The following is a 12,187-nucleotide window of genomic DNA, read 5'->3' on the forward strand; positions in this document are numbered from 1 at the left end:
AAGCATACAGTCACGTTTTTAATCAGTGCCGTGGCACACTATACACTCTCACAAAGAAACATTCAGTGTTCAATAATTACTGCATTGTGAAAATCCAAATGCAATAAAGGCCAGTGGTTAAAATAATCTTGATTCCCAGGTTAGATGTAACTGCTTGAAAGAGAACAGTACCTGCTGGCAAGCACGCTTACCACCTACAGTAAAAGGACAATCATGTAGAAAGAACTTTTTACAAATTGTGTCCTAATTTTTAATAATATGTGACCTTATTTGAGCATTTACTCTGAGGCAGGCAGGCACTGTGCTCAAAGGTCTGAAACGTATTATCTTATTTATTCCTCACAACAGTCCTTTGAAGTTACCAGTTTTGCTATCCCCAGACTAAAAAATGAGAAAAGACAGAGCTAGAAAAATATTTTATCCCAAGTTACTCACAAAGTAAAAAGCACAGATAGGATTTGAACCCAGAACTTTGCATTCTGGATTCTAGTTATTAAGCAATATACTATGCTGCCAATTATTATAAAAATAAGCATAATGCATGTTTTCCAAATTAATTTATTTTCCCAAATGTGCTATCATCAGTCCTACCAACTTTCCAAACGGTGATTTCTGGAAGTCTGCGTGCATCTATTGATACAGGGGAACTATAATGCTATCTAACACAGTCCAAAATTTTACATGAAACTTTCATTCTTCTAGACCAGTGCTGTCCAAGAGAACTTTCTTCAATTATCAAAATATTCTATATTTGTGCTGCCCAATAAGGGATTCATTCCACCAGCCACCAGAACCACCAGGACATAATTTGCAAGGCCCAGTGCAGAGCTTTTTGATGAAAAAGTAGTAAGAACTCCAAGACAGTGACAGCATGGCGCTAAACCAAGCCTGAGTTCCTTCTAAGCACAGGGCCTCTGAGGTGGGAAAGGTAGAAAAGAAACTAATATGGGTGCAATGCACAATTAGCATTGCCATTTAATTAGCAATCATAAACTTTATTGTTCCAATTAACATATCCTATGTAAGGCATTGCTAACACTAATCAACAATTTTATATCTCACATATTTTTAGCCAAAACACCCTTCTGAAAGAAGAGAACAGAAAGAACACAGAAGCCAACATCATGGTATCTTCTAAAAATATTACACCCCTACCTTAAAAGATGTGGCATTAAATGAAATAAATAAGATGGGTCATTGCTCATTGTGAAACTCTATCTTGATGCTAGTCAAAATGAGATGGCAGATGCAAATTATATGCAAACATAAAAGCTCAAAGAAGCAATTATAGAGCACCGTGCCCTAGAAGCAGCAAAACACATACATACATGTGAGTGTCTACTATTGCAATCATTATTTCTACATGTATCACCTCTGAGAGCCAGTCAGGGGCTGCAGGTATGGTGAGGCCTGCTGCTGAACATAGCCACTTGGTGGCTGCTGCATCTGCCTGAGTCTTTCCATTAGCACAGGGTTGGAATGTGCAGCTGGATAAGTTCTGGAGTTATAGCTGGGAGACAGGACCATGCTGCCAGCCTGCTGCTGCGGGGTCTGCTGCAAAGGCATCTGTGTTCCATACATCGTATAACCCTGGGGCATGGTCTGCAGGTGACACAAGGGAAGAAGTCAATGTTTGGGTTTACCAACCTGACTTTGCTATCACTAATATATACAGGGCAAAACAAATCCATGAAGACACTTTGAAATTCGCTGTTGCCAAAAAATCTGAAAACCCACCAAAAAGAGGAGGGCTTCTCTGGGAGGCTTGAATGACTGGACAGAAACAATAGTCAAAGCAGGGAGGCTATCCAGAAAGCTATAGAATTAACTGATTGCATAACAATTCACCAGAGATTTCAATTTAAAAAATAAGTTTCTTATTTGGTTAAACTGGCTTTTAAGATCAGTTGCTTATATTTCATGGAAGGAAGGACATGTTTCTGTACAGAAATAATCAGGCTAGCATCCATACCTTTGGTGAACAGATGACACCAATGTTCAACAGATGCAAAGCATCATTTATGTAATTTCCAACATTATTCAGAAAAACTACCTACACCCAATGTAGATCAAAATAATGGAGGTCACTTTTCTGATAATGTGACTATAACTCTTTGGGTATAATGAGTATGTCTTTAGCAACCAACCAGTTATTAAAAACATTATTAATACCTTAACTAGGGAGTATGGATGTAATTGGTTCAATACCCCAAGTCCTGGTTGTACCATAGCTTGCTTCTCCACTCTACCAATAATATGAACACTTCATTTTTCTATGTGAGTGCTTTTTCTCTAAATCTTGACACCTAATAAAATGAAAAGCTTAAGGTCTTGCTGGATCACTATCTATAATTTATAGAACAGAATGCTGGTTAAAGTAGATTAAATGCTCTTCAAATCCCGAAGGTACCATATTTTAGGGTGGTGTAATGGCTCTGACTTGGAAGACTGGGTGAGAATAATATATAATGAATTTCCAACAGACATGAGGAATGCATCTAGGCTACAGGGCTCAATGCCTTTGCAGGCTGAGCTCAGCTTTCCTCTCAGCTGTGGGCAAAGTTTGAATTAATAGACTGAACCAGCAGTCTTGGCAACACTCTTTGGCTTCTGCTTATGAGAGGCATAGAGCAGATTATATAAGTGCAGAAATAACAAAATTATTAGGAAAAATAGCTCAAGATTCACATTACATTAGGGCATATATATTATTCAGTGAGCATCTACTATGAATCTGCACTGTGCTAGTTCCTTACATATCGACTTAATTCCTCATACTTTCAAGTGTTTTACAGATAAGGAACCCATGACTCAGAGACATGTAGTAACTTGTACAATGTAACACAGGTAGTAAGTTGTCAAGAACTGTGCTAAAGTATGCTTCCAATGTCCATAATCTTATTCTACCATCAAGGCCATCTTCGACTATGACAACTTCAAGCATGAATGACATCATTATACACTATTAACGTAAAATAAGTACTCTTGGATTCTTGAACATTTCAATATCCACCATCATCATCAATACAGAGGTTTGAACTTACGCTTTTAATTCAATACTTTTCTAAAATGTTTTATGCTCTTTAATCAATCCTGAGACATGCTCAACAATCACTGGTCATACTTTTCTGAGACGTCAATTATAATCTATAAGCAGAAGAAATAACCAAGTTCTAGATCCCATAAGGAAACTGATACCCTATTTTCTTGGTTTCCCACTTCAAGTGATGGCAGCATCTATGAAGCAAATGTGGTACCTGTACTTGCTGCAGCCCTGGATATTGAGGGAGCTGAGGGGAGGGCCGTGCCTGTGCAGCAAAGAGAGCAGCCTGGTCCCCCGGCTGACCCTAGAAAACAAAGCCCAGGCAAACACTTGATCATAACAGTAAGGGTTTGGTGTGAGCCCCTGAACAATAAATTCCAGTAACTCATGATGCCAAGTTTCATTACATAAATACAAAATTTTCAGACTTTCAAACTGCATTAACTACTATTCATCAATTTCCTGTGTATATATAGATTGCTGCACTTACTGTTTCTTTCTATGAAGATTATAGATGCCCCCCATCGATAACACAGGCATAAATATGTCAAAGTAGCCAATGGTTTGCTCAGCAAAGAAGCTCTGAGATGGTTTCCCATATGCTCCATGGTAAAATGACCCTCTTCAGTGATCAGCATGAACCTCTAAGTGTAAAGTCTGAAACTACAAGGCTGCACCATCCCATGCCCATAATGTGAAGATAACGTGTAGTATATTCAAATGGTATAAAAAATTTTAAGACTTTTTAGTGAAGTTTCTTCACAGTGACCTAAAAATTTCCCATTTGGTCATAAAGTCAAGGGATAAATTTGATACCTTTTATGACTCTAATCATCAATTAGAAACTAGTCAATAACAATTTTTAAGTTAATAGCAAATATAATTATAACCAACTATAATATAAAATAAACTCCATTGATATCATCTCATCAATGCTAATTTAATACATTTCAGCCTTGGGGAAAATAAACATTCACCAAGAGTAGCTGTACGTGTGTTTTATGTTTTGGTGGCAGAAATTATTTCATGGAAGCATGCAGTAATAATCACAGAGAGAAGCCAGCTTCCTAGCATCCCTAGGTTTTCTCCAGAATTTACTAATAATAAAAAATGGGGATTATTTTACAGTTGTTTTATAATAGATATCCTCATAAAAGGTGTTACATTATGGTTTTATGAAACCATTTTTAATGTACTTGGAAAGTGGAATAGATATTTCTTGCAGGGAGAAAGGGATAAACAACTGACTTACAAGGGAGAGTATCAACAATTACTAATCACGGGGCTTCTTGTTCTTACTCTTGTTTTCTCAAGAACTCAATCAGGAAGGGAGCATCATCCCCATTTTCTTCAGACAGGAAGAGCCAGACTCAAAGAGCTTAAGAACCTACCAGATTCACCCAGCTAGACCTGGCAGAGCTATGAACTGAACTCTGGCAAGTGTGACTTCAAAGCTCAGGCTCTTTCTATTATAACAAGATGCCTCCCCATATGTGACATTAAAGATGAAACAGTTAAATACTCATTTGGTGCTTATTCTTTTGTAAAAGAAACAAAAGGAGAACCTCTATTAAGACTTGTAAATGAGGTAATGAAACCAAAGGTATATACAAGAAAGAGAAGTCCTTTCTCTGCTCTCCACATAAAATCACATGGGACATTCACAAAACTTCAAATTTTCCTAACGTGATTATTCATACCATACGTTAAACAATCATGAATTTCTGAGAGTACCTTCTATGGGATCTGCACATCATAGCTTCAACAAGAATCTAACTTTCTAGAATACAGTACCTATGAAGACACACTTAGCTTAGCCAGTTAATCTGTTAAGTGCAACTATATCTCTATTGTCTTGTGTCTAAGAAAAATAGTCCAAACTCCCTCTATGAGAACTATGTCGTGGGAGTGCAGCCATCTGGAGCCTGAAACTATTTTCCTTAAGTATCCAAATAGCTCTTGGTCCTCCGAACACTGTGCCAAGGAGCCATTAAATTAACCAGATCTTTAAACATTACTCCTTGAAACAGTCCTCCCTGACAGAATTGTACAAGGTCCCTGCACCATCTTGTTGTGTTTCTTTGTATTTCCATTTTCGTAGAATGGAAGAAACGTGAACGGTTTATATGTAAGCCAGAATCCTGATGCCCATAGGCAGTCTACAATACCCATGCCCCATCTGGCTTTGAGGGAAACAAGATGTGATCCGTATGTGCTATATCTGTATGTGACACCTCAGTTACTGAAACTTTTCTATTGACAAGTGTAGGTTGAGATCAAAAAGATTAAAGAAATATGAATTCAAAACTATTCTTCTAAATAAAAATCACAAAATTAACATTTAAGAAAAAGCACTATAACTTAAGAAGCAGGGAGAAAGGGATAACTATTTTCCAAATACAGTTTTGACCATCTAAAATTCACTCATTCTTAATCATTTATTTCTAAAGATACATATTTTACCCTACTTCCCCAATTTTTCACAACTCACTACTTAAAAGCAGTAGGTAATAATTCATATATGCGGTAATCTCCCTAAGGAAATCACAATTCCCTACTAGCACTCCCCAAGTTCTCTGTATAACTTCATCATCATACATTGTCCTAAATGGAAAATACCACAAACTCTCCTGCTGCCAGACTGAAATGGCCTCCTAACTTTTTTTGTTTTTCCCATAATAATGCCAGCAACACATTATTTCAACATGTAGACAAAGTTCAATTTGTTGAGGAAAGAAAGAATGACTAAGAAGAGTTCTTTAGTAACTCAAAAGATTTTATACATGCTAAACAAGGACCAGAATTTAGGAATAAGTGAGAAAATTAAGACTGAGAATTAGTAAATGGTTTTTAAAGGTTGGTGAGGAGGGGCTGGCTTCACCAAGACGTGAATTAAATTAGGAAGGGACTCTTTAATGTATCATCCAAACAGGGACTCTTTTGGGCAAGAAAAAAGGCGCTATTAATAATGAGGCCAGGAAAACAGGAAGAAATTGGGACATATGGTCACTTTAGTTATAAGTAACCATTCATCTGTTAGTTCTGAAAACTTTCTAAGCTTTTTATCTTTAATCAATTTCTAGTACAGTATCTGACACATAGTAAGGGTTCAATAAATTCCTACTGATAAAAAGTTAAGAATTAATTTGGTTCCTCTATTAACCAAGATATCCTAAGGTAAAGTGGGATTTTTATTTTCAGCAGAAATTACTTTACTAAGTGTTTTCCATTTGCCCCATATTCATCAACGCAACTTTTCTTCTGAAAACTCAATTTTAAAATTAATTTTTAACATCTATCTTTCTAATGATTTCTGCTTTCTGCCTGCGATTATTATTTTATTTCCCCCTCTTAATCTATACTGCTTAACTGAAGTAATCACAGGCAAAATTAACTTCATATTTTTATGTATGGAAAGGACAGTCCAGGGCACTGGTTTTTGGGGGAATGTGTGTCTAGCCAGGTACCATATGACTCTGAACACAAGAAGTAGAATAAATAAGCTGTCTGTGTCCCTGTTTGAGCTTCCGTGGCTCAGGTTCCTGACTTGTATGTGCTAAGGGAATGAGCTACAGTTAACTGGGAAATTCTGATAATCAATCCATCCCTACATTGCTAGTGGTGTTATCACTGAACTCTAGCAATACATCCCTGCACACGTTCTCTTTTGCTCATTTTTGTGCACTTTGTTTGGGATTGCCTCTATAAAAGAAACAACTCTGTTCTTTTCTAAAATTTCCGCCTTCTAAAAACTTCTTTTAGAAACTTTTCTGTTCAATATTCACTCATCTCCCTATCCTTAAAACAATTCTCCTTCTTACTGCCTTTTTTTTTTCTAATTGGACTGGAGAAGTATCTGGGGTCAGAGAGATGTTGACTCAAAGGCCTTTTGTATAATTTGAAAGTAACACACTTGATAAGTTTTAAAAATTTGATAAATCATCTTCAAACATAATTTTCATTTTTCTGAGTCTTGTTCTCCTTTACATTAATAATCACTCACTCAGCCTACTCAGCAAATGGAACTTTTCTCTCTAAAAGACACTTGATTATATCTCCAATTAGCAGACAGTAAGCACTACAATCAAAATCAGTATTTCAGACTCAGTTGTTTTCTACCCACTGAATTTACTAGTAACTATTTTTTCAAATAATTATTTAGTAACATTTCTCAAGAGTGGCTGAGGTCATAAGGAGAGAAACAAGTTGGATCTGGAAAACCAAAACCAGATTTAAAAAAAAAAATTTATTCTATTAACATGCAACCTAATAGTGACTGTTTCTGAAAATACAGACTTAGGAAAAAACAAAGAAAGGCACACAATGAAAACCAGTAGGTAATGTTTCATGAGTCACCTAGTAGAAAGGGTTTTATTGACAACTACAAGGTTGGAAGTAACTCAGTGCCCAAGGCTTATACAACACAGTGTGAACCAGAAGCTATGGCCATTATGCTATATTGATTTAATAACTGACAACAGACACAGAGAAAATTCTAAGATTATAAGCAGTCCCATGGACCAATTATGCTTGATACTTTTTTACAAAGTTTTCACTTCAAATATAACTTGAGTGGAAATCAATTAACAGTACCATTAATTACTGGAACACACTGATTCATTCTAAAATACAACTCATATAGTTATAAACTATCTTTAATTTTAATCGATTAACACACTAATAAAATGATGAATAAACCAACTGGTTGAAAATATATAAATTCATTAAAATCTTAATAACATTAGAGAACATTAAATAAAAATAAGAATGGTGAAAATGACAGCAAAGATGTATACCTTTCCATTAATTTGAACACATATATAAATTATAGAACCTTTTGTTATATATAAAATATATGAAGTATTTTGACTTTAAATACTTGACAAAAAATATTTTTGTAACAATACTTTAAAAAACTGTAAAATAAATGATTCACGTAAATTATTTTCTATCTGAATTTCATTATCTGAAAAATAAATGACCTATAGCAAACATAAGCTGCCTTCAAAATATTTTTGAATTCAATAAAGTCTAATTCAAGTTTTTAAATGAATAAAACCTCGCCTGCTCTCTGTATACCATAAAGTGTCAAGAAAATTGATAGAAAAATTGAGACTTGTCAGAAAAGTTTCCAAACTTTCCCTTGCTGCAATAACTGTTGGAGAAATTGCCTATATATAACAAGCATTTAACAACCTAAATACTTTCCAAATTTGACTATGCAGTCACGGATATTTTTCCCAATATATAGAAAATGTTACCCATTTAACTGGCAGTGAAACAAGTTGACTTACATTCACATCTGAGATGTGTGCTCTTTTTATTCTAATGCTTCTTGGGTTTATGTTGTGGGTTGGCTACCTGATACAGAAACCTATAAGTAATTTAATGCAAAACATGCATTCTTAGCTAGCCCAGGCAAAGCGGTAGAGGTGAAGTCTTATGACATGCATGCACAAGACCTCTGCTCAAAAAAATCTCCACCCCCACCCCCCATACCGGAAAGAAAACAGAGATGATGCGTTCTTTGAGAATTTAGGAATAGCCAGTGAGTGGGATGTGATGAGAACGGTATGTTTCATAACCACAGTTTTCATTATCTTGTATTTTGCCTATGAATTAGCATGCCATGCGTTCCTTCACTAATGATGTAAATTACCAAAGAGAGAAGCAAGAGGTCAGAAATAGATGGTTAAACTGGGACTGAGATGAAAGTGTGCAGACTGGTCTATGCTCCCAAGCCCAGGCCATGAACAGCTATTAGTTTCTAAACCATACACATCTATGATGAAAAACATGAAGCAATCAAAGGGAAAAAAATTTCAGAAATAAATTCTATTATGTAGATGTGGTTAATGCATTCATGATTCTATGTTACAGTCTCAAACATAAACCAAGGGAGTAACAGTGAAATGAAGAATATAATTATTACCACTACAGAAGAATAACCCACTTCTCATTCTCATGTTTAAAGGATAATGCTATAAAAGTTTACTTAAAAAAAATAAAAAAGAAAAGAAAGAAAAGGAATGACAGCAGGGGTGTTACCATTATGTTGTCAAAGTCTTGCAGAAGGGAGACAGCAGAGTTACAGAAGTCCTACAGAGAGGGGACAGCAAGAAAACGGCAGACAATACAGATAAGATTTTTTAGCCTGAAGGTGAGGGTAGCCAAAATACACATGAAATATCTCACTTAAAACAATGTTTCAGGAAGTCAACACTTGAAACACCAGGCCCACAGAGGTTTTATTGATCCATATGCCAAAAGACCTCACTATAGGCTAGGACACTGATAAATAAATAGGGTGATACTCATATAATGAAATACCACAACCTGGTTAAATGATGAGATAAAGAAGTAGGGGAGATATTCAGACACACATACTCTTCTCAGGCTCAGGGATTTTGGGTCCCCAGAGAGCCAGAGTTTTACACAGCCTAGAGCCAGTGGGAAAGCTCAGGTCATATTTATTTAAAAATATTTAATATTTAAACAGACAAGACAATAAGAGAATAAGCAGTTCATATATTTTTGGAGAGTATAATGAGCTCCATCCCCCCAAAAATGCAAGTTAAAATAGAACATCAGGCTAAGCACACATTCAATGGACCACAATAGACAACAAATATTTCTAGTGCCACCATTGTTTACGTACCAACAGTGAATGTTTTTTTAAAAAAAGACAACAGAATGGTTGGGAAAAATGTGCTATTTCTCAGGTAAATGATTCCCATGTTTAATCATTTTTATAAATAGAACCAAGTAGTATATTGCGTAAGGTGCTGAAAATAAATTGTGTGAGGTGCTGAAAATGAAAACAAATGAATAAAATTTTATAAATAGAACCAAGTAGTATATTGTGTGAGGTGCTGAAAAGTTTTGGAGAGAAGTGAAAAGCATACACTTATCAACCCTAAAAGAGAAAGTATCTTACTATATTAAGGACTAGAAATTACAGGAGGAATTTCCCAAGAACATAATACCTACTTTTAACATTTTAGGTGTAGCTACATAATTCACTGCATCTGTGCATCAGTCTTTAGACCCAACAACCTCCCTCGTATTAGTGATCCATTTCCTCAACCCTCCAACTCAATCCTCTCATAAAAACCAAGCAGTGTACACTATCTTCAAGCTCATTACAGTTGACTAATCATAATTTCAGCAAATGAAATTACCACCTTCCTCATCATTCAAAAAAACACAGAAATACCAGAGATTAAATCCATTAAGAGTAAGTAAAGCACCTTCTTTCTTGGTCTGTCTTCCACCCAAGGAACAAAATGATAGGGCTTAGGATGTATTTACTAGTTTAGTGTTTTTCTCCTCTTAAGATCACTTTTGTCATCGGATATGTAAAAAGTGATATTTTTAATTATGTATATAATTTATACTCTCTCAGTAAATGCATTAAAAAATCATTGTCAAAACTCAAGTATTTCAACAAGACTATTATTTTGCCTACCATTAACAAATAAGAATAAAATTATTTTGAAATACACTCAAATTATATGATCAGGATATTTATAGATGGGAAAACTTGAATAATTAGAAAAGTTATAAAAAGATGCCTAACCTTGTGTGTAATCAGAAAATGCAAATTAAAATGTCACAATACAAAACCATTTCACGCATTCTGAGTGGAAATAAATAAGGTCTGACAACAAATATTAAAGGTTAGTGAGGATGCAGAGAAGGGAGAACACTCATTTACTACTGATGGGAATCACCACCACTTCAGATATCAAATCAGTATTTCCATTTCCAGGTACAAACCCTAGAAACTCTCCCACATGTGCCAAAGAAATGTACAAGAATGTTGACAATAAAAAAATTTGAAATAAATGGCCAAAGAGAATATACAAATAATATAGTAATATTCATCACGAAATAGCAACCAAAGGAAAAACAAATGAATAAAACTAAGTGTACCAAAAGTGGATTTATAATCCAATAGCACCAAAAAAGAAAAAAAGTTGCAAAAGGATACATGTGTGATACCACTTACATAACTTTTCACATCCATAAAATATACTATATAATGTTGATGTCAATGGGTGCAAAAATATGTAGTAAAAGTATAAAAATATTCATAAGAATGAAATATCCTAAATTCATGATAGTGATTACCTCTTTAAAGGAAGGAAGGAAATGAAAGGATACATAAGGAGTCTCATTCATATCTATGACTTATTTTTTTATAAGTGATCTAGAGCAATCATAGCAGGATATCACTATTTAATAAAGCTAGGTGGTAAGTACATTAGTATTTGTTATATTATTTTCTGTTCTTATCTGGACATTTGAAATATACCACTAAAGAGCAAGTGGGAGGGAAAGAAAGGAAGGAAACAGATCTTCCAAGGCAATACCGTATCTCCAGGTAGAACCTCAGAAATCAATCATCAAACAAAGATTGGATGCTCAATTTCAATGGGTCTCATCAATCCGAGGGGGCACATTTTCATGAAGTCACCAATTCACCTTTGCCAAGGAGCTAACAACTCTGGAAGGCTCTAACTTAGTTATCCTTCCTTCATTACATCACCTAATTCCTTTCTTTGTACACATAATGATGGGACCTGCTCTGTGGTTAATAACAAACTCCTAACAAGTTACTTTTTTACTAGGTACACATATTGTTTTCTGTCAGAAATCTTCCTCTTTATTGCCATGAAAATCTGAGTCATTATCTGTAACCTAGAACCAATTCCTTTTTTTTTTTTTTTCAAATTTGTCACAATCAACTTGAGCTAAACATACATTTTGTCTATTTATCTTTCTTTTGATTCTTGAACTGTTTGACATTGATTCTTAAAAAGAAGGAGGGGGCAGGAAGTTCCTTCTGTCACATAAAAATTATTACGTATAAGAACTAATAGACTGGAAAACAATTCAAACAGCTTTTTGCACAATTAGAACCAATATTCTATATTTTGTGATAGCTCTCAGGAAAATAAAAGTGATATTTTAAACACTGAAGCTGGAATAAGTCCCTCTAAAGTCTGTATCACAGAATTTAAAGAGTAAGAATATACTAATATGACTAATAGGAAAACTAAACAGCACTCCTTTTATTAGTCTGTTCTACTGGTGGCCACTGAGAAAATGGGAATTAAACCAATTTTATAAGAACATTAA

At 34.9% G+C, this 12,187-nt stretch overlaps 1 protein-coding gene across 1 annotated transcript in view; it reads right to left on the minus strand.

Annotated features, from left to right (window-relative positions):
• Nucleotides 1-12,187, minus strand: part of LOC119539194 (mediator of RNA polymerase II transcription subunit 12-like protein) — a 73,890-nt gene that overhangs the window by 18,703 nt on the left and 43,000 nt on the right. Inside the window, exons 23-24 of the mRNA XM_037842498.1 lie at nt 3,258-3,347; nt 1,373-1,602 (exon numbers count right to left, since the gene is read on the minus strand). Of these exons, the coding sequence (XP_037698426.1) occupies nt 1,373-1,602; nt 3,258-3,347 (320 nt within the window). The remainder of the gene's footprint in view (nt 1-1,372; nt 1,603-3,257; nt 3,348-12,187) is intronic.

Source organism: Choloepus didactylus, chromosome 1, assembly GCF_015220235.1.
Source record: "Choloepus didactylus isolate mChoDid1 chromosome 1, mChoDid1.pri, whole genome shotgun sequence".
NCBI lineage: Eukaryota > Metazoa > Chordata > Mammalia > Pilosa > Megalonychidae > Choloepus > Choloepus didactylus.